The following is a 27,689-nucleotide window of genomic DNA, read 5'->3' as shown; positions in this document are numbered from 1 at the left end:
TTGGGGTTCTCCTGACCCCCCAGGTGTCCTTTTAGGGGGGAACCCAAGACGTGGTACGGGGTCCCCTCCTTCGCCGCCGAGCACCTGGAGGAGGTGATGAAGAAGTTGACGCCCGAGCTCTTCGAGAGCCAACCAGACCTGCTCCACCAGCTCGTCACCCTCATGAACCCCAACACCCTCATGGCCCACGGGGTCCCCGTGAGTACCCAGAAGACCCCTCCCCACTTTAGGGATTGACTTTTTTCCCCCTTTTTCACCCCAAATTCTCTCCACACCCCCCCCTCGCAAAAGGTCGTCCGCACCAACCAATGCGCCGGCGAGTTCGTCATCACCTTCCCCCGCGCCTACCACAGCGGTTTCAACCAGGGCTACAACTTTGCTGAAGCTGTCAACTTCTGCACTGCTGATTGGGTGAGCACCCCAAAACTCGGGGGTGAACCCCCAGACCTGAAATTTGGGGTGAAACCCCACGATTTGGTCTCTGGAAGGGAGAGAAAGACGCTGCGGGGGTGGCTCGAGCGGCGATTTCGCGCCTGATGCTCTCGGGGAGGTTTTTGGGGGGGGGTTTGGGGGGTGTTTATTAAATTTTGGGGTTCCTCTGCTGGGGGTCCCATCTTATTAAATTGGGGGGAGCCCCGTGGGGCAGAGGACTGCTGAAAAAAAAAAAACCCCAAATGGGATTTTTGGGGTCAGTGGAGTTCAGTTCAGTTGGGGGGGTGACGAGCGGCGTGAAAACTCTCGGCGGTCGTTGGAGATTTTTTTTTGTTGAAGATTTTCGTGGAGAGTTTCAGGGTTGGAAGGGACGTTTCCAAGATTTGGTTCCAACCCCTCTGCCCTGGGGACCTCCCACCAGGTCAGGTTACTCAGAGCTCCATCCAGCATTCAAAATTTCCAGGGATATGGGGTTCCAGCCCTTTTTCTGTGTCCTGGTCCAGGGTCTCGGCACCCTGAGGGTGAAGAAACTCCTTCCCAACATCTCCCCTTTTCCATGTCACTCTTTCCAAACACCTGGAAAGAGGTTGGAGTGAGGATGGGGTTGATTTTTTTTTCCCTGATGAGCCTCAAGTTGTGGCAGGAGAGGTTGAGATTGGAAATGAGGAGAAAACTTCCTTAGAAGAAGGGTTGTTGAGCACTGGGAGAGGTTCTCCAGGGTGAGGTGGTTGAGTTTTCATCCATGGGTGCCTTCACCACTCTCCTGCTCTCCAAACTGGTGGAAAAGGGGCTTGATGGAACTCTTGGACAACCCAAAATGGCTGTCAACAGGTCCATATCCCAATCAATAATCAATAATTCCCATTAATCAACGGGAAGTTGGGTGCCAAGGGGAGGATCAGTGCCCGAGGTCTTTGGTGGTGGCATTGAGTGGCACCTCCTGCATGAAGAGGAGCGTGGCCAGAAGGTCCAGGGAGGTTGTTCTCCTCCTCTCCTCTTCTGAGATCCCACCTGGATCTCCTGCATCCCAACTTTTGCTACAAAAAAAACATGGAAATGGTGGAATTGTGTCCGGAGAAAATCCGTGAGGATGCCGAGAGGAGGCAAAGAGTGAGAAAACTGGGGTTTTTTTTTCCAGTCTGGAGAGGAGAAGGCTCCAAGGTGACCTCAGAGCAACTTTCTAGGAGGAGAAGAAAATCCCAAAAAAGCTGGAGATGGAATTTTTAGGAAAACAGGGAATGGCATAACCACAGGAACAGAGTCACAAGTAGAGGGCGGGGAGGATTCTCTCACCGAGGGCTCGGAAAGTCGGACGGAGCTTTGAGCTTTTTGGTTGCTTGGAATCAGATGATTTTTGCCAAATCCTTCCCAAGCTTGAAAAGAGGTTGGAGATCTTAAAAGTGATTTTTTTGGGGGGTTTTTTGGGTTTTTTTTTTCCACTCCTCCAGCTCCCTGCTGGTCGCCAGTGCATCGAACACTACCGCCGCCTGCGCCGCTACTGCGTCTTCTCCCACGAGGAGCTCATCTGTAAGATGGCTGCAAGCCCTGAGAAGTTGGACCTCAACCTTGCAGCTGCTGTTCACAAGGAGATGTTTGTGCTGGTGCAGGAGGAAAGGAAGCTCCGCAAAGCTCTGCTGGAAAAGGTGAGGAAAAAGGGAAAAAAAAAAAAAAAAAGGAGGAAAAAAAAAAAAAATCGATTTTGGACGAAATCGAGAGGTTGGGTGGTGGTTGGGTTCCTCAGAGGGAGGGGTTGAAGGGCTGCACCTCCTTCTAAACCTCTTTTTTGAAGAGGTTGGGTGGAGCTGAGGCCAATCCTCAATGAGTTAATTTCCTTAAATTCATTATTTTCCCTTAATTAATGAATTTTCCTTAATTTATTGATTTGCTTCGTGACCCTTTGGGTGAGCCGAAGGAGTTGAGGAGCAAGGTGGTTGCAAGCAGGAAGATATTACAGAAAATATTACAGAAAATATTACAGAAAAAACTACAAAATTAAAAAAAAAAGGGTTAAAAGGGTTTCCTCCAGAGCCAACTGGAGAAAATGATCAAGAAAAAAAAAAAAAAAAAAGGGAAAATCCCCAATTTTGGACGAAATCGAGAGGTTGGGTGGTGGTTGGGTTCCTCAGAGGGAGGGGTTGAAGGGCTGCACCTCCTTCTAAACCTCTTTTTTGAAGAGGTTGGGGGGAGCTGAGGCCAATCCTTAATGAGTTAATTTCCTTAAATTCATTAATTAAGGGAAAATAATGAATTATCCTTAATTTATTGATTTGCTTCCTGACCCCTTGGGTGAGCCGAAGGAGTTGAGGAGCAAGGTGGTTGCAAGCAGGAAGATATTACAGAAAATATTACAGAAAATATTACAGAAAAAACTACAAAATTAAAAAAAAAAGGGTTAAAAGGGTTTCATCCAGAGCCAACTGGAGGAAATGATCAAAAAAAAAAAGGGAAAATCCCCAATTTTGGACAAAATCGAGAGGTTGGGTGGTGGTTGGGTTCCTCAGAGGGAGGGGTTGAAGGGCTGCACCTCCTCCTAAACCTCTTTTCTGAAGAGGTTGGGTGGAGCTGAGGCCAATCCTTAATGAGTTAATTTCCTTAAATTCATTAATTAAGGGAAAATAATGAATTTTCCTTAATTTATTGATTTGCTTCCTGACCCCTTGGGTGAGCCGAAGGAGTTGAGGAGCAAGGTGGTTGCAAGCAGGAAAATATTACAGAAAATGTTACAGAAAATATTACAGAAAAAACTACAAAATTAAAAAAAAAAAGGGTTAAAAGGGTTTCATCCAGAGCCAACTGGAGGAAATTATCAAAAAAAAAAAAAAAAAAAAAGGGGAAAATCCCCAATTTTGGATGAAATCGAGAGGTTGGGTGGTGGTTGGGTTCCTCAGAGGGAGGGGTTGAAGGGCTGCACCTCCTTCTAAACCTCTTTTCTGAAGAGGTTGGGTGGAGCTGAGGCCAATCCTTAATGAGTTAATTTCCTTTAATTCATTATTTTCCCTTAATTAATGAATTTTCCTTAATTTATTGATTTGCTTCGTGACCCCTTGGGTGAGCCGAAGGAGTTGAGGAGCAAGGTGGTTGCAAGCAGGAAAATATTACAGAAAATATTACAGAAAAAACTACAAAATTAAAAAAAAAAGGGTTAAAAGGGTTTCATCCAGAGCCAACTGGAGGAAATGATCAAAAAAAAAAAAAAAAAAAAAGGGGAAAATCCCCAATTTTGGATGAAATCGAGAGGTTGGGTGGTGGTTGGGTTCCTCAGAGGGAGGGGTTGAAGGGCTGCACCTCCTTCTAAACCTCTTTTCTGAAGAGGTTGGGTGGAGCTGAGGCCAATCCTTAATGAGTTAATTTCCTTAAATTCATTATTTTCCCTTAATTAATGAATTTTCCTTAATTTATTGATTTGCTTCCTGACCCCTTGGGTGAGCCGAAGGAGTTGAGGAGCAAGGTGGTTGCAAGCAGGAAGATATTACAGAAAATATTACAGAAAATATTACAGAAAAAACTACAAAATTAAAAAAAAAAAGGGTTAAAAGGGTTTCATCCAGAGCCAACTGGAGGAAATGATCAAGAAAAAAAAAAAAAAAAAAAGGGAAAATCCCCAATTTTGGACGAAATCGAGAGGTTGGGTGGTGGTTGGGTTCCTCAGAGGTTGAAGGGCTGCAGCTCCTTCTAAACCTCTTTTCTGAAGAGGTTGGGTGGAGCTGAGGCCAATCCTCAATGAGTTAATTTCCTTTAATTCATTAATTAAGGGAAAATAATGAATTTTCCTTAATTTATTGATTTGCTTCGTGACCCCTTGGGTGAGCCGAAGGAGTTGAGGAGCAAGGTGGTTGCAAGCAGGAAAATATTACAGAAAATATTACAGAAAAAACTACAAAATTAAAAAAAAAAGGGTTAAAAGGGTTTCATCCAGAGCCAACTGGAGGAAATGATCAAGAAAAAAAAAAAAAAAAGGGAAAATCCCCAATTTTGGATGAAATCGAGAGGTTGGGTGGTGGTTGGGTTCCTCAGAGGGAGGGGTTGAAGGGCTGCACCTCCTTCTAAACCTCTTTTCTGAAGAGGTTGGGTGGAGCTGAGGCCAATCCTTAATGAGTTAATTTCCTTAAATTCATTAATTAAGGGAAAATAATGAATTTTCCTTAATTTATTGATTTGCTTCCTGACCCTTTGGATGAGCCGAAGGAGTTGAGGAGCAAGGTGGCTGCAAGCAGGAAAATATTACAGAAAATATTACAGAAAAAACTACAAAATTAAAAAAAAAAGGGTTAAAAGGGTTTCATCCAGAGCCAACTGGAGGAAATGATCAAGAAAAAAAAAAAAAAAAAAAGGGAAAATCCCCAATTTTGGACAAAATCAAGAGGTTGGGTGGTGGTTGGGTTCCTCAGAGGTTGAAGGTCTCCACCTCCTCCTAAACCTCTTTTCTGAAGAGGTTGGGTGGAGCTGAGGGTGAGAAAAGGGGTTTTGGGGTGAAAAGAGGGGTTTTGGGGTGTTGGGGGCACCTGGAGAGAAGTCCAAGGTAGGTTTTGGGGTGAGAAGAGGCGTTTTGGGGTAAGAATATGGATTTTGGGGTGAGAAGAGGCGTTTTGGGGTAAGAAGAAGGATTTGGGGGTGAGAAAAGAGATGTTTTGGGGTGCTGATGACCTCAGCGCCCGCCTGGAGACAAATCCAAGCTGATTTCTGGGTGGAGAAGAGGAATTTTGGGCAAAGCAGAGAACTTTCAACTTTTTTCCCCCCAAACTCTCCCGTTCCGCAGCCTCCGCTCGAGTCCCCGTTTTCCGGGGCGCTTTTTTTTTTTTTTTTTTTTTTCCCAGCCCAATCCTTCTCCTGATGGATTTCCCAAAGAAGCTTTTTCCAACTCGAGGGGGGGTGGTCTTGGGGAATTGAGGGGGGGGGTTTTTTCTCATGATTTTTTTTTTTTTTCCCCCCAGGGCATCACCGAAGCCGAGCGCGAAGCCTTCGAGCTTCTGCCGGACGACGAGCGGCAGTGTGACAAGTGCAAGACCACTTGTTTCCTCTCAGCCCTGGCCTGCTACGACTGTCCCCAACATCTTGTCTGCCTCTACCACATGGACGACCTCTGCAAATGTCCCCGGAGCAAGCAGTACCTCAGGTACCCTTTAATTAACCCCTTAATTAAGCCTTTGATTAACTGCGGGGATGAGCGGTGGAACGGGGGAGAAGAGGGGAGGTTGGGTTTGCCTAAGATGAGGGGGGGGGGGGGGGTAAATGGGGGTCGTGGTTTCTTCCTGAGGGGCTTGGTTTAGCCCTAAGGGTCACTTGGGGATGGTTTGGGGGGGTTTGGTTTATTCCTGGGGGGGCTTTGGGGGGCTTTGCTCAGCCCTGGGGGGTCCTCGGGGATGGTTCGGGGGCTCTCCCGCTGTCGCCTTCCTCCCCTTCCCACCTCTCCTCTTGGCTCTTCCGTGGCTCCCGCTCAATCCAGTGACCCCCCCAAGTCCCTTTTAGGGGTTTTCCCCCTTTCCAATCCCCTCAAAAACCCCAAAAGACCCCCCGGGTCTTAATTAACCCCTTAATTAAGCCTTTGATTAACCCCGGGGATGAGCGGCGGAACGGGGAGAAGAGGGGAGGTTGGGTTTGCCTAAGATGGGGGGATGGGGGGGGGGTAAATGGGGGTCGTGGTTTCTTCCTGAGGGGCTTGGTTTAGCCCTAAGGGTCACTTGGGGATGGTTTGGGGGGGTTTGGTTTATTCCTGGGGGGGCTTTGGGGGGCTTTGCTCAGCCCTGGGGGGTCCTCGGGGATGGTTCGGGGGCTCTCCCGCTGTCGCCTTCCTCCCCTTCCCACCTCTCCTCTTGGCTCTTCCGTGGCTCCCGCTCAATCCAGTGACCCCCCCAAGTCCCTTTTAGGGGTTTTCCCCCTTTCCAATCCCCTCAAAAACCCCAAAAGACCCCCCGGGTCTTAATTAACCCCTTAATTAAGCCTTTGATTAACCCCGGGGATGAGCGGCGGAACGGGAAGAAGAGGGGAGGTTGGGTTTGCCTAAAAGGGGGGATGGGGGGGGGGTAAATGGGGGTCGTGGTTTCTTCCTGAGGGGCTTGGTTTAGCCCTAAGGGTCACTTGGGGATGGTTTGGGGGGGTTTGGTTTATTCCTGGGGGGGCTTTGGGGGGCTTTGCTCAGCCCTGGGGGGTCCTCGGGGATGGTTCGGGGGCTCTCCCGCTGTCGCCTTCCTCCCCTTCCCACCTCTCCTCTTGGCTCTTCCGTGGCTCCCGCTCAATCCAGTGACCCCCCCAAGTCCCTTTTAGGGGTTTTCCCCCTTTCCAATCCCCTCAAAAACCCCAAAAGACCCCCCGGGTCTTAATTAACCCCTTAATTAAGCCTTTGATTAACCCCGGGGATGAGCAGTGGAATGGGGAGAAGAGGGGAGGTTGGGTTTGCCTAAGATGGGGGGATGGGGGGGGGTAAATGGGGGTCGTGGTTTCTTCCTGAGGGGCTTGGTTTAGCCCTAAGGGTCACTTGGGGATGGTTTGGGGGGGTTTGGTTTATTCCTGGGGGGGCTTTGGGGGGCTTTGCTCAGCCCTGGGGGGTCCTCGGGGATGGTTCGGGGGCTCTCCCGCTGTCACCTTCCTCCCCTTCCCACCTCTCCTCTTGGCTCTTCCGTGGCTCCCGCTCAATCCAGTGACCCCCCAAGTCCCTTTTAGGGGTTTTCCCCCTTTCCAATCCCCTCAAAAACCCCAAAAGACCCCCCGGGTCTTAATTAACCCCTTAATTAAGCCTTTGATTAACCCCAGGGATGAGCGGTGGAACGGGGGAGAAGTAGGGGAGGTTGGGTTTGCCTAAGATGGGGGGATGGGGGGGGGGTAAATGGGGGTCGTGGTTTCTTCCTGAGGGGCTTGGTTTAGCCCTAAGGGTCACTTGGGGATGGTTTGGGGGGGTTTGGTTTATTCCTGGGGGGGCTTTGGGGGGCTTTGCTCAGCCCTGGGGGGTCCTCGGGGTTGGTTCGGGGACTCTCCCGCTGTCGCCTTCCTCCCCTTCCCACCTCTCCTCTTGGCTCTTCCGTGGCTCCCGCTCAATCCAGTGACCCCCCAAGTCCCTTTTAGGGGTTTTCCCCCTTTCCAATCCCCTCAAAAACCCCAAAAGACCCCCCGGGTCTTAATTAACCCCTTAATTAAGCCTTTGATTAACCCCGGGGATGAGCGGCGGAACGGGAAGAAGAGGGGAGGTTGGGTTTGCCTAAAAGGGGGGGGGGGGGGGGGCAAATGGGGGTCGTGGTTTCTTCCTGAGGGGCTTGGTTTAGCCCTAAGGGTCACTTGGGGATGGTTTGGGGGGGTTTGGTTTATTCCTGGGGGGGCTTTGGGGGGCTTTGCTCAGCCCTGGGGGGTCCTCGGGGATGGTTCGGGGGCTCTCCCGCTGTCGCCTTCCTCCCCTTCCCACCTCTCCTCTTGGCTCTTCCGTGGCTCCCGCTCAATCCAGTGACCCCCCAAGTCCCTTTTAGGGGTTTTCCCCCTTTCCAATCCCCTCAAAAACCCCAAAAGACCCCCCGGGTGCCCCCCCAGGTACCGTTACACCCTGGATGAGCTCCCAGCCATGCTCCATAAGCTGAAAGTCCGTGCGGAATCCTTCGACACTTGGGCCAACAAGGTCAGGGTGGCCCTGGAGCTGGAAGATGGCCGTAAACGCAGTGAGTCAGGGAAAGATTTCTTTTTTGGGGGGTGTTTTAAAAGGGTTCAGAACTGATCCCCCTCCTCTCCTCTCCCCCAAAACCCTCCGGGCAGCCCTGGAAGAACTTCGGGCGTTGGAGTCGGAAGCGCGGGAGAGAAAATTCCCCGAGAACGAACTCCTGCAGAGGCTGAAAAACTGCTTGGGAAGGGCTGAGCAATGTGTGTCCGAGGCCTTGGGGCTCATCAGCTCCCAGGAGACAGGGTCAGTCTTCCCAAAAAACCCTCTTTTCTACCCAAAAAGAACCCCTCTCCCCGCCAGATAAACCCCAGTCCTCAGTCTGTCCAAAAACCCTGTGAGGAAAACCCTGTGAGGAAAACCCTGTGAGGAAAACCCTGTGAGGAAAACCCTGTGAGGAAAACCCTGTCAGGAAAACCCTGTCAGGAAAACCCTGTCAGGAAAACCCTGTCAGAAAAACCCTGTCAGAAAAACCCTGTCAGGAAAACCCTCAGAAAAACCCTGTCAGGAAAACCCTCAGAAAAACCCTGTCAGGAAAACCCTGTGAGGAAAACCCTGTGAGGAAAACCCTGTCAGAAAAACCCTGTCAGAAAAACCCTGTCAGAAAAACCCTCAGAAAAACCCTGTCAGGAAAACCCTGTCAGAAAAACCCTGTCAGGAAAACCCTGTCAAGAAAACCCTGTGAGGAAAACCCTGTCAGAAAAACCCTGTCAGAAAAACCCTGTCAGAAAAACCCTCAGAAAAACCCTGTCAGGAAAACCCTGTCAGAAAAACCCTGTCAGGAAAACCCTGTCAAGAAAACCCTGTGAGGAAAACCCTGTCAGGAAAACCCTGTCAGAAAAACCCTGTCAGAAAAACCCTGTCAAGAAAACCCTGTCAGGAAAACCCTGTCAGGAAAACCCTGTGAGGAAAACCCTGTGAGGAAAACCCTCAGAAAAACCCTGTCAGGAAAACCCTGTCAGAAAAACCCTGTCAGGAAAACCCTGTCAAGAAAACCCTGTGAGGAAAACCCTGTCAGGAAAACCCTGTCAGAAAAACCCTGTCAGAAAAACCCTGTCAAGAAAACCCTGTCAGGAAAACCCTGTCAGGAAAACCCTGTGAGGAAAACCCTGTGAGGAAAACCCTCAGAAAAACCCTGTCAGGAAAACCCTGTCAGAAAAACCCTGTCAGGAAAACCCTGTCAGGAAAACCCTGTCAGGAAAACCCTGTCAGGAAAACCCCTTCCCCAAAACCCCCTTCCCCAAAACCCCCTTCCCCAAAACCCCCTCCCCAAAACCCCCTTCCCCAAAACCCCAAAACTTTCCCCCCAAAACTTTCCCCCCAAAACTTTCCCCCCAAAACTTTCCCCCCAAAACTTTCCCCCCAAAACTTTCCCCCCAAAACTTTCCCCCCAAAACTTTCCCCCCAAATCTTTCCCCCCAAATCTTTCCCCCCAAATCTTTCCCCCCAAATCTTTCTTTCCCCCCAAAACTTTCCCCCCAAAACTTTCCCCCCAAAACTTTCCCCCCAAATCTTTGTCCCCCCAAATCTGTTCCCCAAATCTTTGTCCCCCAAACTTTGTCCCCAAACTTTGTCCCCCAATCTTTGTCCCCCAATCTTTGTCCCCCAATCTTTGTCCCCCAATCTTTGCCCCCAAATCTTTGCCCCCAAATCTTTGTCCCCAAACTTTGTCCCCAAACTTTGTCCCCAAACTTTGTCCCCAAACTTTGTCCCCAAACTTTGTCCCCAAATCTCTGTTCCCCAAATCTCTGTTCCCCAATCTTTGTCCCCCAATCTTTGCCCCCCAATCTTTGCCCCCCAATCTTTGCCCCCCAATCTTTGCCCCCCAATCTTTGCCCCCCAACTTTGCCCCCAAATCTTTGTCCCCAAACTTTGTCCCCAAACTTTGTCCCCAATCTTTGTCCCCCAATCTTTGCCCCCCAATCTTTGCCCCCCAATCTTTGCCCCCCAATCTTTGCCCCCCAATCTTTGCCCCCCAACTTTGCCCCCAAATCTTTGTCCCCAAACTTTGCCTCCAAACTTTGCCTCCAAACTTTGCCCCCCACTCTTTGCCCCCCACTCTTTGCCCCCCACTCTTTGCCCCCCACTCTTTGCCCCCCACTCTTTGCCCCCCAATCTTTGTCCCCAATCTTTGCCCCCCAATCTTTGTCCCCAAACCCCCCCTCCTCACCCCCTCCCTCCCTTTTTTCCTCCCCATTCCTCCATCCTCCCCCTCTCCCCCTCTTCCCCTTCCCCACCTCCCCCTCCCTTCCACTTTTGGGGTGTCACATCCCACCCTCCTGTGTCCCCCCTCCCCAAAACAGCCTCCCAGCCCCCTCCCTGACAGTCGAGGAGCTCCGAACCTTTTTGGATCAGATGAATCAACTCCCCTGTGTCATGCACCAGATCGGGGAGGTCCAGGTGAGCCTCGGGGGGGGGGGGGGACCCCTCTAACCCTTTTATTTTTTTTTTTAAGGCTCTCAGTGACACCACATCACCTTTTTCCCCTTTTCCCCAGGCCCTTTTGGACCACGTGGAGTCTTTCCAAGCCGAGGCTCAGACAGCTTTGGACTCAGAACCACCAGAACCCCCTGAGGTTCTTCGGGAGCTCTTGGAGCGCGGGACCCGCCTCGGGGTTGAGGTCCCAGAATGTCAACGTTTGGAGGGACAATTGGCCCAAACTGCTTGGTTGGAGGAGGTGACAGCAACTTTAAGGTCCCCTCGAGCCAGGGTCCCCCTCCCCATCATGAGGGGACTGATCCAGGCTGGCAGGGGGGTGGCCCCCAGCCCCGCCGTGGAGGTGGCCATGGCTGAGCTCCAGGAACTGCTGACCATAGCCCAACGTTGGGAGGAGAAGGCTCAGATGTGTCTGGAAGCCAGGTCAGGATTATGTGGGGGGGGTCTCTGGGGGGTTGTCTCCCATTTTTGAGGGGAGAAAAAAGGGGCTGGAGGGTCTTTTCGGGGAGAAAAATAGGGGCTGGGGGCTCTTTGTGGAGGGAAAAGAGGGGCTGGGGGCTTTTTTCGGAAGGAAAAGAGGGGCTGGAGGTCTTTTGGGGGAGAAAATAGGGGCTGGAGGCTCTTTTTGGGGAGAAAAATAGGATCTGGGGGCTGCCCCCCAATTTTTTTTGGTGGAAAAAAGGGTCTGGAGGCTCTTTTTGGGGGAAAAATAGGGACTGGGGGCTTTTTTCGGAAGGAAAAGAGGGGCTGGGGGCTGCCCCCCATCCTTTTTGGGGAGAAAAAGGGTCTGGAGGGTCTTTTTGGGGGAAAAAGAGGGGCTGGGGGCTCTTTGTGGAGGGAAAAGAGGGGCTGGGGGCTCTTTTCAGGGAGAAAAATAGGGGCTGGGGGCTTTTTTCGGAGGGAAAAGAGGGGCTGGGGGCTGCCCCCCATCTTTTTTGGGGGAGAAAAAGGGTCTGGAGGGTCTTTTCGGGGAGAAAAATAGGGGTTGGGGGCTGCCCTGCATCTTTTTTGGGGAGAAAAAGGGTCTGGAGGGTCTTTTCAGGGAGAAAATAGGGGCTGGGGGCTCTTTTTGGGGAGAAAATAGGGGCTGGGGCTCTTTGTGGAGGGAAAAGAGGGCTGGGGCTTTTTTCGGAAGGAAAAGAGGGGCTGGAGGTCTTTTTTGGGGAAAAAATAGGGGCTGGGGGCTGCCCCCCAATTTTTTTTGGTGGAAAAAAGGGTCTGGAGGCTCTTTTTGGGGAGAAAATAGGGGCTGGGGGCTCTTTTTGGGGAAAAAGAGGGGCTGGGGGCTTTTTTCGGAAGGAAAATAGGGGCTGGGGGCTGCCCTGCATCTTTTTTGGGGAGAAAAAGGGTCTGGAGGCTCTTTTTGGGGGAAAAATAGGGGCTGGGGGCTTTTTTTGGAGGGAAAAGAGGGGCTGGGGGCTGCCCCCCATCCTTTTTGGGGAGAAAAAGGGTCTGGAGGGTCTTTTCAGGGAGAAAAATGGGATCTGGGGGCTGCCCCCCAATTTTTTTTGGTGGAAAAAAGGGTCTGGAGGCTCTTTTTGGGGGGAAAAATAGGGGCTGGGGGCTCTTTGTGGAGGGAAAATAGGGGCTGGGGGCTCTTTGTGGAGGGAAAATAGGGGCTGGGGGCTTTTTTCGGAAGGAAAAGAGGGGCTGGAGGTCTTTTTTCAGAGGGAAAAGAGGGGCTGGGGGCTGCCCCCCATCTTTTTTTGGTGGAAAAAAGGGTCTGGAGGCTCTTTTTGGGGAGAAAAATAGGGGCTGGGGGCTCTTTGTGGAGGGAAAAGAGGGGCTGGGGGCTTTTTTCGCAGGGAAAAGAGGGGCTGGGGGCTGCCCCCCATCCTTTTTGGGGGAGAAAAAGGGTCTGGAGGGTCTTTTTGGGGAGAAAATAGGGGCTGGGGGCTCTTTTTGGGGAGAAAATAGGGGCTGGGGGCTGCCCTGCATCTTTTTTGGGGAGAAAAAGGGTCTGGAGGCTCTTTTTGGGGGAAAAATTAGGGGCTGGGGGCTTTTTTCGGAGGGAAAAGAGGGGCTGGGGCTGCCCCCCATCTTTTTTTGGTGGAAAAAAGGGTCTGAAGGCTCTTCTTGGGGGAAAAAGAGGGGCTGGGGGCTCTTTGTGGAGGGAAAAGAGGGGCTGGGGGCTCTTTGTGGAGGGAAAAGAGGGGCTGGGGGCTTTTTTCGGAAGGAAAATAGGGGCTGGGGGCTGGGGAAAAAGGGTCTGGAGGGTCTTTTCAGGGAGAAAAATAGGGGCTGGGGGCTCTTTTTGGGGAGAAAATAGGGGCTGGGGGCTGCCCCCAATTTTTTTGGTGGAAAAAAGGGTCTGGAGGCTCTTTTTGGGGGGAAAAATAGGGGCTGGGGAATTTTTTCAGAGGGAAAAGAGGGGCTGGGGCTGCCCCCCATCCTTTTTGGGGAGAAAAAGGGTCTGGAGGCTCTTTTTGGGGGAAAAATAGGGGCTGGGGCTCTTTTTGGGGAAAAATAGGGGCTGGGGGCTCTTTGTGGAGGGAAAATAGGGGCTGGGGGCTTTTTTCGGAAGGAAAAGAGGGGCTGGAGGTCTTTTTGGGAGAAAATAGGGGCTGGGGGCCTCCCCCATCTTTTTTTGGTGGAAAATAGGGGCTGGGGGCTCTTTTTGGGGAGAAAATAGGGCTGGGGGCTTTTTTCGGAAGGAAAAGAGGGGCTGGAGGTCTTTTTTCAGAGGGAAAATAGGGGCTGGGGGCTGCCCCCCAATTTTTTTTGGTGGAAAAAAGGGTCTGGAGGGTCTTTTCAGGGAGAAAAATAGGGGCTGGGGGCTCTTTTTGGGAGAAAATAGGGGCTGGGGGCTCTTTGTGGAGGGAAAAGAGGGGCTGGGGGCTTTTTTTGGAGGGAAAAGAGGGGCTGGGGGCTGCCCCCATCTTTTTTTGGTGGAAAAAAGGGTCTGTGGAGGCTCTTTTTGGGGGAAAAATAGGGGCTGGGGCTCTTTGTGGAGGGAAAAGAGGGGCTGGGGGCTGCCCCCATCCTTTTTGGGGGAGAAAAAGGGTCTGGAGGGTCTTTTCAGGGAGAAAAATAGGATCTGGGGGCTGCCCCCCAATTTTTTTTGGTGGAAAAAAGGGTCTGGAGGCTCTTTTTGGGGGAAAAATAGGGGCTGGGGGCTCTTTGTGGAGGGAAAATAGGGGCTGGGGGCTTTTTTCGGAAGGAAAAGAGGGGCTGGGGGCTGCCCCCCATCCTTTTTGGGGAGAAAAAGGGTCTGGAGGGTCTTTTTGGAGAAAAATCGGGGCTGGGGGCTCTTTTTGGGGAGAAAATAGGGGCTGGGGCTGCCCCCCAATTTTTTTGGTGGAAAAAAGGGTCTGGAGGCTCTTTTTGGGGGAAAAATAGGGGCTGGGGGCTTTTTTCGGAGGAAAAGAGGGGCTGGGGGCTTTTTTTGGAAGGAAAAGAGGGGCTGGAGGTCTTTTTTGGGGAAAAAATAGGGGCTGGGGGCTGCCCCCCAATTTTTTTTGGTGGAAAAAAGGGTCTGGAGGCTCTTTTTGGGGAAAAAATAGGGGCTGGGGGCTTCCCCCCATCTTTTTTTGGTGGAAAAAAGGGTCTGTGGAGGCTCTTTTTGGGGGAAAAATAGGGGCTGGGGGCTCTTTGTGGAGGGAAAAGAGGGGCTGGGGGCTCTTTTCAGGGGGAAAAATAGGGGCTGGGGGCTCTTTGTGGAGGGAAAATAGGGGCTGGGGGCTGCCCCCAATTTTTTTTGGTGGAAAAAAAGGGTCTGGAGGCTCTTTTTGGGGGAAAAAATAGGGGCTGGGGGCTTCCCCCCATGTTTTTTTGGTGGATAAAAGGGTCTGGGGGCTCTTTTGAGGGAGAAAAATACAGACTGGGGGCTGCCCCCCATCCTTTTTGGGAGAAAAAGGGTCTGGAGGGTCTTTTTGGGGGAAAAAATAGGGGCTGGGGGCTTTCCCCCATCTTTTTTTGGTGGAAAAAAGGGTCTGGAGGCTCTTTTTGGGGGGAGAAATAGGGGCTGGGGGCTCTTTGTGGAGGGGAAAAGAGGGGCTGGGGGCTTCCCCCCATCCTTTTTGGGGAGAAAAAGGGTCTGGAGGCTCTTTTTGGGGGAAAAAAATAAGGGTCTGGAGGGTCTTTTGGGGGGAAAAAATAGGGACTGGGGGCTTCCCCCCATCTTTTTTTGGTGGAAAAAAGGGTCTGGAGGCTCTTTTTGGGGGAAAAAATAGGGGCTGGGGGCTCTTTCTGGAGGGAAAAGAGGGGCTGGGGGCTTCCCCCCAATTTTTTTTGGTGGAAAAAAGTTGGGGGCTCCTTTGGGGGGGAAAAAACCAGGGGCTGGGTGCTCTTTTTGGGTGAAAAAAACTGCTTTGAGTCCCTCCCTTTGGTTCCTGGGGGGGTTTGGGTTGTGCTGCTTGGGTTGGGGTTTTTTGAGGTTCATTCCTGAGGGTCCTCAGCCCTTTTTTTTTCCTTTTTTGGGTTTTTTTTCTCTGTGCCCCCCCCTCAGGCAGAAGCACCCCCCTGCCACCCTGGCTGCCATCATCACGGAAGCTGAGAACATTCCCGTGCTGCTTCCCAACATTGCAGCCCTCAAGGAGGCTCTGGGAAAAGCCCGGGCCTGGATTGCAGATGTGGAGGAGATCCAAGTGGGTCCTGAGACCACCCCCAAATCCCCAGGACCACCCCCAAATCCCTGGGACCACCCCCAGGACCACCCCCAAATCCCCAGGACCACCCCCAAATCCCCAGGACCACCCCCAGATCCCTGGGACCACCCCCAGATCCCTGGGACCACCCCCCAGATCCCTGGGACCATCCCCTGATCCCTGGGACCATCCCCCAAATCCCCAGGACCCCCAGGGACCATCCCCTGATCCCTGGGACCACCCCCCTGATCCCTGGGACCATCCCCCAAATCCCTGGGACCCCCTAAGGACCATCCCCCAAATCCCCAGGACCATCCCCTGATCCTTGGGACCACCCCCCTGGCTCTGGGACCATCCCCCAAATCCCTGGGACCATCTCCTGATCCCTGGGACCATCCCCCAAATCCCCAGGACCCCCAGGACCACCCCCAAATCCCCAGGACCCACCCCCCTGATCCCTGGGACCATCCCCCAAATTCCCCAGGACCCCCAGGACCATCCCCTGATCCTTGGGACCACCCCCCTGGCTCTGGGACCATCCCCCAAATCCCCAGGACCCCCAGGACCACCCCCAAATCCCCAGGACCATCCCCCAAATCCCTGGGACCATCCCCCAAATCCCCAGGACCCCCCAGGACCATCCCCAAATCCCTGGGACCCCATCCCCCTGGCTCTGGGACCATCCCCTAAATCCCTGGGACCTCATCCCCTGATCCCCAGGACCCCCAGGACCACCCCCAAATCCCCAGGACCACCTCCTGGTCCCTGGGAACATCCCCTGATCCCTGGGACCACCCCCCCTGGCTCTGGGACCATCCCCAAATCCCAGGACCCCCCAGGACCACCCCCAAATCCCTGGGACCATCCCCAAATCCCCAGGACCCCCAGGACCAACCCCAAATCCCCAGGACCACCCCCAAATCCCTGGGACCACCCCCAGGACCACCCCCAAATCCCCAGGACATCCCCTGATCCCCGGGACCACCTCCTCGTCCCTGGGACCATCCCCTGATCCCTGGGACCACCCCGTGGCCTCCAGGACCACCCCCCAAATCCCCAGGACCCCCAGGACCATCCCCTGATCCCTGGGACCACCCCCCAAATCCCTGGACCATCCCCAAATCCCCAGGACCACCCCCAGGACCACCCCCAAATCCCTGGGACCATCCCCTGATCCCTGGGACCACCCCGGTGGCCTCCAGGACCCACCCCCAAATCCCCAGGACCCCCAGGACCACCCCCAAATCCCTGGACCACCCCCAGGACCACCCCCAAATCCCCAGGACCATCCCCTGATCCCCAGGACCACCTCCTGGTCCCTGGGACCATCCCCCAAATCCCCAGGACCATCCCCCTGGCTCTGGGACCATCCCCCAAATCCCTGGGACCCCCCAGGACCATCCCCCAAATCCCCAGGACCATCCCCTGATCCCTGGGACCACCCCCCTGGCTCTGGGACCACTCCCCTGACCCCTGAGACCCTCCCTTCCCCCCCAGGGACCCCTCCCCTTGTCCCAGGGACCCCCCCCTTTGCCCATGGGACCCCTCCCCTTGTCCCAAGCCCCCTCCCTTCCCCCCAGGGGACCCCTCCCCTTGTCCCAAGCCCCCTCCCCTTCCCCCCAGGGACCCCTCCTCTTGTCCCAAGGCCCCTCCCCTTGTCCCAGGGACCCCCCCTTTTGCCCATGGGACCCCTCCCTTGTCCCAGGGGACCCCTCCCCTTCCCCCCAGGGACCCCCCCTTTGCCCATGGGACCCCTCCCCTTGTCCCAAGCCCCCTCCCCTTCCCCCAGGGACCCCTTCCCCTTGTCCCAAGCCCCCTCCCTTTCCCCCCAGGGGACCCCCCCTTTGCCCGTGGGACCCCTCCCCTTGTCCCAAGCCCCCTCCCCTTCCCCCCAGGGACCCCCCCTTTGCCCATGGGACCCCTCCCCTTGTCCCAAGCCCCCTCCCCTTCCCCCCAGGGACCCCTCCCCTTGTCCCAGGGACCCCCCCTTTGCCGTGGGACCCCTCCCCTTGTCCCAAGCCCCCTCCCCTTGTCCCAGGGACCCCCCCTTTGCCCATAGGACCCCTCCCCTTGTCCAAGCCCCCTCCCCTTCCCCCCAGGGACCCCTCCCCTTGTCCCAAGCCCCCTCCCCTTTCCCCCAGGGACCCCCCCTTTGCCCATGGGACCCCTCCCTTGTCCCCAAGCCCCCTCCCCTTTCCCCAGGGACCCCCCTTTGCCCATGGGACCCCTCCCCTTGTCCCAAGCCCCCTCCCTTTCCCCCCAGGGGCCCCCCCCCTTTGCCCATAGGACTCTTCTCCTTGTCCAGGGACCCCTCCCCTTGTCCCAAGCCCCCTCCCTTTGTCCCAGGGCCCCCCTTCCTTGTTCCCTGGGACCCCTTTACCCTTCAGCTGTGTCTCTAAACCCCCCCTGTGTGTGTCCCCCCCCCCAGAATGGGGACCACTACCCCTGCCTGGATGACCTGAGGGGTTGGTGGCCGTGGGTCGGGACCTCCCGGTGAGGTTGGAAGAACTGAGGCAGTTGGAGGTCCAGGTGGTTGGAACTGCCCATTCCTGGAGGGATAAAGCTTCCAGAACTTTCCTCAAGAAAAATTCCTGCTTACACTTTGTTGGAGGTGAGGGGGGGGGTGGGGAGAAACCTGGAGAAAAAAAAAAAAAAAAGGGGGAGAGAGAGGGTCAGTGTCCCACCCAGAATGTCCCTCACCCCCTCAGTGTCCCCCCAGGATGTCCCTCACCCCCTCTCTGTCCCCCCAAGTCCATCACTGACCCCCTCACTGCCCCCCAGGATGTCCCTGATCCCCTCACTGCCCCCCAAGTCCATCCCTCACCCCCTTTGTCCCCCCCAGGATATCTGAGACTCCTTCACTGCCCCCCCCAGGATGTCTCTGATCCCCTCTCTGTCCCCCCAAGTCCATCCCTCACTCCCTCAGTGCCCCCCAAGTCATTCCCTGACCCCCTCAGTGCCCCCCAGGATGTCCCTGATCCCCTCACTGCCCCCCCATTCCATCCCTCACTCCCTCAGTGTCCCCCCCAAGTCCATCCCTGACCCCCTCAGTGTCCCCCAGGATATCTTGAGACCCCCTCATTGTCCCCTCAGGATGTCCCTGACCCCCTCTCTGTCCCCCCAAGTCCATCCTTCACCCCCTCACTGCCCCCCCAGTCATTCCCTGACCCCCTCAGTGCTCCCCAGGATATCTGAGACCCCCTCATTGTCCCCTCAGGATGTCCCTGACCCCCTCACTGCCCCCCCATTCCATCCCTGACCCCCTCTCTGTCCCCCCAAGTCCATCCTTCACCCCCTCAGTGCCCCCCCAGTCATTCCCTGACCCCCTCAGTGCTCCTCAGGATATCTGAGACCCCCTCAGTGTCCCCCCAGAATGTTCCTCACCTCATCTCTGTCCCCCCAGGATGTCCCTGACCCCCTCACTGCCCCCCCATTCCATCCCTGATCCCCTCAGTGTCCCCCCAAGTCCATCCCTCACCCCCTTTGTCCCCCCCAAAGGATATCTGAGACTCCTTCACTGCCCCCCAAGTCCATCCCTCACCCCCCTCATTGTCCCCCCCAGGATGTCCCTGATCCCCTCACTGCCCCCCCATTCCATCCCTCACCCTCTCAGTGTCCCCCCAAGTCCATTTCCCTGATCCCCTCACTGCCCCCCCATTCCATCCCTCACCCTCTCAGTGTCCCCCCAAGTCCATCCCTGACCCCCTCAGTGCCCCCTGAGTCATTCCCTGACCCCCTCAGTGCTCCTCAGGATATCTGAGACCCCCTCATTGTCCCCTCAGGATGTCCCTGACCCCCTCACTGCCCCCCCAGGATGTCCCTGATCCCTCACTGCCCCCCATTCCATCCCTCACCCCCTCACTGCCCCCCCAGGATATCTGAGACTCCTTCAGTGTCCCCCCAGAATGTCCCTGATCCCCTCTCTGTCCCCCCAGTCATTCCCTGACCCCCTCACCCCCTCACTGCCCCCCCATTCCATCCCTGACTCCCTCAGTTTCCCCCAGGATGTCCTTGCCCCCTCATTGTCCCCCCAGGATGTCCCTGACCCCCTCACTGCCCCCCAGGATGTCCCTGACCCCCTCAGTGTCCCCCAGAATGTCCCTCACCTCCTCTCTGTCCCCCCAGGATGTCCCTCATCCCTCACTGCCCCCCAAGTCCATCCCTCACCCCCTTTGTCCCCCCCTCACCCCCTTTGTCCCCCCCAAGGATATCTGAGACTCCTTCACTGCCCCCCCAAGTCCATCCCTCACCCCCTCACTGCCCCCCAAGTCCATCCTGACCCCCTCATTGTCCCCCCCAGGATGTCCCTCACCCCCCTCACTGCCCCCCATTCCATCCCTGACCCCCTCTGTCCCCCCCCAGGTTCTGTGTCCCTGCTCCGACGCCGGTTCCGACAGCAGCAAGAGGCTCAAGTGGCGACAGGAACCGGGCCGGTACCGTTTGGACGCCGAGAGCCTGGGGCTGTCAGCCAGGACCTCCGGGACCCCGGAGCTGTGGTGAGGGGGGGTGGGGGGTGGGATTTATTCCCTGATTTTTTTTTTTTTTTTTTTTCCCCCCCCCAACTCCCCAATCTCTCCCTGGCCCCTCTCACACCTCTTTCTCCCTCCCTTCCTCCCAGATCCTGGCGTTCAAGGAAGGGGAACAGAAGAAAAGGAGGGGATGCTGCGCCTGCGCCGCGCCAACTCCCAGAAAGCTGCCCCCCCCCTTCAAGGCCCTGGGCCACCATCTTGTGTCTGCGGGCAACCTTCCAGCCCGGGGATGTTGCAGTGTCAGCTCTGCAGGGATTGGTTTCACGGTTCTGCGTGGCTTGGCCACGTTTAGGCACCCAAAAACCTTCCCCTGCCTGGTGGGAGTGGGACGCCAAATTCCTCTGCCCCCTCTGCCAACGCTCCCGCCGGCCCCGCTTGGAAACCATCTTGGCTCTCCTGGTGGCCCTCCAGAAGCTGCCGGTGAGGTTGCCCGAGGGGGAGGCTCTTCAGTGCTTGACTGAACGTGCCATCACCTGGCAGGACCGGGCCAGGCAGCTCCTGGCATCTCCAGAGGTGGCCGTGGCCCTGGAACGTTTGGCGGGCGTCCGGCAACGGCTCCACGGGGACGGCGCCGGAGCCCTGAGGGAGAGCAACGAGCAGACCAAGGTTGGGAGGTGGGCTGGGAGGGGGGGAATGGGCTGGGGGGAATGAGGGAGTGGTGGGGTTGGATTGGGGGGATGGGGTGGGATTTGGGTGGTTTTGGGTGGGGGACTTTTGTTATGGTGGGGGGGATCTGGAATGGGGTCGGGGGGAAGGTTTGGGATTGGGGGGGTTGGGGGGGATGGGAGGGGGTTTTGGGGGATGGGAATGGGCTGGGGGGAGTGAGGGAGTGGTGGGGGTTGGGATTGGGGGGGATGGGGTGGGATTTGAGGGTGGTTTTGGGTTGCGGGACTTTTGTTGTGGTGGGGGATCTGGGGAAGGTTTGGGATTATGGGGTTTGGGGGGGCTGGAGGAGGTTGGGGGGACTGGGAGGGGGCTGGGAGGAGGGGAATGGGCTGGGGGGAGTGAGGGAGTGGTGGGGGTGGGGTTGGGGGTGGTTTTGTGGGGGGGGATTGGGTTGCGGGACTTTTGTTATGGTGGGGGATCTGGAATGGGGTCAGGGGAAGGTTTGGGATTTTGGGTTTGGGGGGGGATGGGAGGGGGTTTGGGGGGATGGGAATGGCTGGGGGAGTGAGGGAGTGGTGGGGGTTGGATTGGGGGGGATGGGGTGGGATTTGGGGGGTGGTTTTGGGTTGGGGGACTTTTGTTATGGTGGGGGGATCTGGGGGAAGGTTTGGGATTGGGGGGGATGGGAGGAGGTTGGGGGGTCTGTGAGGGGCTGGAGGAGGGAATGGGCTGGGGGGAGTGGGGATGGGGTGGGGTTGGGGTCGGGGGGATGGGTGGGCTTGGGGGTAGTTTTGGGTTGGGGGACTTTTGTTATGGTGGGGGGATCTGGAATGGGGTCAGGGGGAAGGTTTGGGGTTTGGGGGGGATGGGAGGGGGTTTGGGGGATGGGAATGGGCTGGGGGAGTGAGGGAGTGGTGGGGTAGGATTGGGGGGATGGGGTGGGGTTTGGGGGGGGGGGCTCATATTCTGGTGGGGGGATCTGGGATTGGGTCGGGGGGGGTTTTGAGGTGGGATGAGGGAATCGGGGGCTCTTGGGGGTGGGGGAGGGGCCATGAGGACCCCTCCCCCCCTCACCACTGTCACCCCTCCCCCCCCCCCCCAAAGGTCTCAGCAGAGAACGGTGACGCCCCCAGCCCAGAGAAGAACGGCCCCCTGCCCTCGGGTGAGTGCTGGGATCCACTGGATCCCTTGGGAATGCTCCCAGGGATCCGTTGGATCCCCTTGGAGGGTCCCAGGGATCCACTGGATCCCCTGGGAGGATCCCCCAGGATCCCACTGCTGGGATCTGCTGGATCCCGGGGGATGTGGGGGGATTCCAGGGATCCAGTGGGTTCCAGGTGAGTCTAGAGGGGGGGGGGGGGTCCCCACACGGATCCCGTGAGTTCCACGTGGAATCCAACGGATTCCAGGGGCCCTGTAGGATTTAGGGATCCCATGGATTCCAGGAGGGGCTGTGGGATTTAGGGATTCCAGGGGGGGCTGTGGGATTTAGGGGATCCCTCACGGATCCCACGAGTCCCACGTGGAATCCAATGGATTCCAGGAGGGGCTGTGGATTTAGGGGATTCCAGGGGGGGCTGTGGGATTTAGGGGATCCCATGATTCCAGGGGGGGCTGTGGGATTTAGGGGATTCCACGGATTCCAGGGGGGTCTGTGGGATTTAGGGGATCCCATGGATTCCAGGGGGGGGCTGTGGGATTTAGGGGATCCCATGGATTCCAGGGGGGGCTGTGGGATTTGGGGGATCCCATGGATTCCAGGAGGGGATGTGGGATTTAGGGGATTCCAGGGGGGGGCTGTGGATTTAGGGGATCCCTCACGGATCCCACGAGTCCCACGTGGAATCCAATGGATTCCAGGAGCCCTGTGGGATTTAGGGGATTCCATGGGGCCCTGTGGGATTTAGGGGATCCATGGATTCCAGGGGGGCTGTGGGATTTAGGGATCCACGGATTCCAGGAGGGGGGCTGTGGGATTTAGGGGATCCCATGGATTCCAGGAGGGGGGCTGTGGGATTTAGGGGATCCCATGGATTCCAGAGGGGGCTGTGGGATTTAGGGGATTCCAGGAGGGGGCCCTGTGGGATTTAGGGGATCCCATGGATTCCAGGGGGGCCCTGTGGGATTTAGGGATCCCATGGATTCCAGGGGGGGGCTGTGGGATTTAGGGGATCCCACGGATTCCAGGAGGGGCTGTGGGATTTAGGGGATCCCACGGATTCTGGGGGGGGGCTGTGGGATTTAGGGGATTCCATGGGGCCCTGTGGGATTTAGGGGATCCCTCACGGATTCCAGGGGGGGGCTGTGGGATTTAGGGGATCCCATGGATTCCAGGGGGGGGCTGTGGGATTTAGGGGATCCCACGGATTCCAGGAGGGGCTGTGGGATTTAGGGGATCCACGGATTCTGGGGGGGGGCTGTGGGATTTAGGGGATTCCATGGGGCCCTGTGGGATTTAGGGGATCCCTCACGGATTCCAGGAGGGGCTGTGGGATTTAGGGGATCCCACACAGATCCCGTGAGTCCCACGTGGAATCCAACAGATTCCAGGGGCCTTGTGGGATTTAGGGGATCCACGGATTCCAGGGGGGGGCTGTGGGATTTAGGGGATCCCACGGATTCCAGGGGGGCCCTGTGGGATTTAGGGGATCCACAGATTCCAGGAGGGGCTGTGGGATTTAGGGGATCCCATGGATTCCAGGGGGGAGCTGTGGGATTTGGGGGATCCCATGGATTCCAGGGGGGGGCTGTGGGATTTAGGGGATCCCATGGATTCCAGAGGGGGCCCTGTGGGATTTAGGGGATTCCAGGGGGGGCTGTGGGATTTAGGGGATCCCATGGATTCCAGGGGGGGCTGTGGGATTTAGGGGATCCCATGGATTCCAGGGGGGGGCTGTGGGATTTAGGGGATCCCTCACGGATCCCACGAGTCCCACGTGGAATCCAACAGATTCCAGGAGCCCTGTGGGATTTAGGGGATCCCATGGATTCCAGGGGGGGCTGTGGGATTTAGGGGATCCCTCACGGATCCCATGAGTCCCACGTGGAATCCAATGGATTCCAGGGGCCCTGTGGGATTTAGGGGATTCCAGGGGGGCCTGTGGGATTTAGGGGATTCCAGAGGGGGCTGTGGGATTTAGGGGATTCCAGGGGCCCTGTGGGATTTAGGGGATCCCAGACAGATCCATCTCCCACATCCTTGGGATCCGGCCCATCCCCCAGGACAGAGTTTGGGGCTTTTCCCCGGATCTTTGGGGATGTCTCGGGGATCCCTTTGGGATCCGCTGATCCATCCCTTCCCTTCCCCCAGAACTGGAGGCGCTGAGCGCGTGGCGCTTCCCAGGCTCCAGGGTCCCGTTCTGGAGGTTCCCGAGGGCTCCCGGCGGGCTCTGGAGGAGCTGATGATGGAAGGGGATCTCCTGGAAGTGACCTTGGACGAGGCCACCACCATCTGGAGGCTCCTGCAGGCCACGCGACCCCCACCCCTCAACCTCTTCAGGCTCCTCCTCGAGGTACCCCCAAACTCCCCGACCCCAAAACGGCCCGAATCACACAATGGGAACCCAGAACTGACCCAAATCATCCAACGGGAACCCAAAACTCCCTTCTGAAGCCCCCAAACCCTTCTCAAGACCCCAAACTCCCTTTGAACCCTTCTAGAGACCCCAAACCCTTCTTGAACGCTTCTGAAGACCCCAAACTCCTTCTGAAGACCCCAAACATTTTTTGAACCTTCTGAAGCCCCAAACCCTTCTGAAGACCCCAAACTCCCTTTGAACCCTTCTGGAGACCCCAAACCCTTCTTGAACCCTTCTGGAGACCCCAAACTCCCTTCTGAAGCCCCCAAACCCTTCTCAAGACCCCAAACTCCCTTTGAACCCTTCTGAAGACCCCAAACATTTTTTGAACCCTTCTGAAGCCCCCAAACCCTTTTCAAGACCCCAAACTCCTTTGAACCCTTCTCAAGACCCCAAGCATTTTTTGAACCCTTCTGAAGACCCCAAACTCCCCTTGAACCCTTCTGAAGACCCAAACTTCCTTCTGAAGACCCTTCTCTCAAGACCCCCAGCTCCCTTTGAACCCTTCTGGAGACCCAAACATTTTTGAACCCTTCTGAAGACCCCAAACTCCCTTCTCAAGACCCAAACCCTTCTCAAGACCCCCAGCTCCCTTTGAGCCCTTCTGGAGACCCCAAACATTCTTTGAACGCTTCTGAAGACCCAAACTCCCTTCTGAAGACCCTTCTCAAGACCCCAAACTCCCCTTGAACCCTCTGAAGACCCCAACCCTTCTTGAACCCTTCTGAAGACCCAAACATTTTTTGAACCCTTCTGGAGACCCCAAACTCCCTTCTGGAGACCCAAACTCCCTTTGAACTCTTCTGGAGACCCCAAACCCTTCTTGAACCCTTCTGAAGACCCCAAACATTTTTTGAACCCTTCTGAAGACCCCAAACATTTTTGACCCTTCTGAAGACCCCCAAACCCTTCTCAAGACCCAAACTCCCTTTGAACCCTTCTGGAGACCCCAAACATTCTTTGAACGCTTCTGAAGCCCCAAACTCCCTTCTGGAGACCCCAAACCCTTCTCAAGACCCCAAACTCCCTTTGAACCCTTCTCAAGACCCCAAACATTTTTTGAACCCTTCTGAAGATCCCAAACCCTTCTCAAGACCCCAGACTCCCTTTGAACCCTTCTGGAGACCCCAAACCCTTCTTGAACCCTTTTGAAGCCCCAAACCCTTCTGAAGACCCCAAACTCCTTTGAACCCTTCTCAAGACCCCCAAACCCTTCTTGAACGCTTCTGAAGACCCCAAACATTTTTGAACCCTTCTGAAGACCCCAAACCCTTCTCAAGACCCCAAACTCCCTTCTGAAGACCCCAAACCCTTCTCAAGACCCCAAACTCCTTCTGAAGACCCCAAACCCTTCTCAAGACCCCCAGCTCCCTTTGAGCCCTTCTGGAGACCCCAAACCCTTCTTGAACGCTTCTGAAGACCCCAACTCCCTTCTGAAGACCCCAAACATTTTTTGAACCCTTCTGAAGCCCCCAAACCCTTTTCAAGACCCAAACTCCCTTTGAACCCTTCTCAAGACCCAAGCATTTTTGAACCCTTCTGAAGACCCAAACTCCCCTTGAACCCTTCTGAAGACCCCAAACCCTTCTTGAACCCTTCTGAAGACCGCAAACTCCCTTCTGAAGACCCTTCTCTCAAGACCCCCAGCTCCCTTTGAACCCTTCTGGAGACCCCAAACATTTTTTGAACCCTTCTGAAGACCCCAAACTCCCTTCTCAAGACCCCAAAACCCTTCTCAAGACCCCAGCTCCCTTTGAGCCCTTCTGGAGACCCCAAACATTCTTTGAACGCTTCTGAAGACCCCAAACTCCCTTCTCAAGACCCCCAGCTCCCTTTGAGCCCTTCTGGAGACCCCAAACCCTTCTTGAACGCTTCTGAAGACCCCAAACTCCCTTCTGAAGACCCCAAACATTTTTTGAACCCTTCTGAAGACCCCAAACTCCCTTCTGAAGACCCCCAAACCCTTCTGAAGACCCCAAACATTTTTTGAACCCTTCTGAAGACCCCAAACTCCCCTTGAACCCTTCTGGAGACCCCAAACCCTTCTCAAGACCCCAGACTCCCTTTGAACCCTTCTGAAGCCCCCAAACCCTTCTTGAACCTTTCCGGAGACCCCCAACTCCCTCCTGCCACCCCATTTTTTTTTTTTTTTTTGGGGGGGGGGTTGTCCCTGATGAGCTTTGTATTTGTCCCCTTGTCCCCCCCCCTCCCGTCCCCCCCTCTCAGCTGGAGCAGGCGGAACGTCGGGGGGCTCGGGCCCGCGGTCGGGATCCCGAAAAACGTCGGAAACGTCGGGCGGAAAGGGGGGACCTCCCCCCCTGGCCAAGGAGGAGTTGGAGCCAAAGAGGAATCGGGGTCCCGAGGTGGGGGGGGGCGGCCCCAGGGAGAGCCCCCAGCCCCGGCACCCACCCCCCAGGGGTGAGCGTGGGTGGGGGGGGACTTTTGGGGTGGGGGTACAGGAGGGGGATTATTGGGGTGTTTTGGGGGGGGGGAGGGGGTCCTAAAAAGGAGTTTGGGGGGGTCCCAGAAGGGGTTTGGGATTTTTGGGGGGGGTCCAGAAGGGGTTTGGGATTTTTTGGTTGGGGGGGGTCCCAGAAGGGGTTTGGGATTTTTGGGGGGGAGGTCCCAGAAGGGGGGGGTATGGGATTTTTAGGGGGGGGGTCCTAGAAGGGGTTTGGGATTTTTTGATTGGGGAGGGGTCCTAGAAGGGGTTTGGGATTTTTTGGTTGGGGGGGGGTCCCAGAAGGAGTTTGGGATTTTTTGGTTGGGGGGGGTCCAGAAGGGTTTGGGATTTTTGGGGGGGGGTCCCAGAAGGGGTTTGGGATTTTTGGGGGGGTCCCAGAAGGGTTTGGGATTTTTTTATTGGGGGGGGGGATCCTAGAAGGGTTTGGGATTTTTTGATTGGGGGGGGTCCCAGAAGAGGTTTGGGATTTTTTGATTGGGGGGGGGGGGTCCCAGAAGGGGTTTGGGATTTTTTGGTTGGGGGGGGGGGGTCCCAGAAGGGGTATGGGATTTTTGGGGGGGGGTCCCAGAAGGGGGTTGGATTTTTTGGTTGGGGGGGGGTCCCAGGAGGGGTTTGGGATTTTTGATTGGGGGGAGGGGTTTGGGATTTTTGGGGGGGGGGTCCCAGAAGGGGTTTGGGATTTTTTGATAGGGGGGGTGGTCCTAGAAGGGGTTTGGGATTTTTTGATTGGGAGGGGGGTCCCAAAGGGGGGGGTCCCAGAGGGGTTTGGGATTTTTGGGGGGGGTCCCAGAAGGGGTTTGGGATTTTTTTGGGGTGACTCCCCCTCCTCACCCCCAGGACTCGTGACGTGGAGCCCCCCCAGCTCAGACGCGTTCGCCGGTGGCAGAGGGTGGGGGGGACAGGGGGGGGACACACTTGTCCCCCAACCCCCCCCCCCTGAGGGTCCCCTGGATTTTGGGATTGGGGGGGGGGGGGTTGGAGGCTTCCCCTTCCCCACCCCATTCTCTCCCACGATGTAATTATTTGAGTTGAATTCTTTTGTATTGTTCACCCCCGGGGGGGCCCCACAAATTTTGGGGGGTGGGGGGGGGGGGGGATTTTGGAAGGGGGGGGGGTCCTACCAGCACAGCAGAGTCCGTACCCCCTCCCCCTATTCCCCCCCCCCCACCTCCTCCTTCCACCTCACCCCGGGGTTTTTATAGGATTTGGGGAGGGGGTTTTGGGGTGGGGGTGGTGGGGAGAGGGGGCAGATTTGGGGGCCCCCCCCACCCCTCTTGCACCCCCCCCCTTCTCCCCCCCCCGCTGACACTAACAGTCTCGGGCTCTTTGTAGCGGGGATGCGGGGGGGGGGTGGGTGGGATGGGTCTTATTTTATTGTATTACGATTTTTTTTATTATTATTAAACTTTGGAGGCTAAAAAAGGA

The 27,689-nt window shown here is 56.0% G+C and overlaps 1 protein-coding gene across 1 annotated transcript; it reads left to right on the top strand.

Annotated features, from left to right (window-relative positions):
* Positions 1-27,689, top strand: LOC139790859 (lysine-specific demethylase 5C-like). Its single transcript, XM_071732661.1, is given in 21 exon segments — positions 1-198; positions 292-411; positions 1,881-2,075; positions 5,364-5,545; positions 7,945-8,069; positions 8,164-8,311; positions 10,369-10,465; positions 10,563-10,924; positions 14,949-15,087; positions 17,516-17,543; positions 17,546-17,682; positions 17,684-17,698; positions 19,450-19,552; positions 19,555-19,583; positions 19,706-19,730; positions 19,733-19,882; positions 19,885-20,222; positions 21,327-21,384; positions 23,533-23,734; positions 26,027-26,218; positions 27,102-27,689. Coding segments are annotated over 19 exon segments (2,445 nt in total). The 5' UTR covers positions 1-96; the 3' UTR covers positions 23,625-23,734; positions 26,027-26,218; positions 27,102-27,689.

This window comes from Heliangelus exortis, unplaced genomic scaffold (assembly GCF_036169615.1).
Source record: "Heliangelus exortis unplaced genomic scaffold, bHelExo1.hap1 Scaffold_284, whole genome shotgun sequence".
NCBI lineage: Eukaryota > Metazoa > Chordata > Aves > Apodiformes > Trochilidae > Heliangelus > Heliangelus exortis.
Note: the sequence above shows the minus strand (reverse complement) of the source record. Positions and strands in the feature narration are given on the sequence as shown.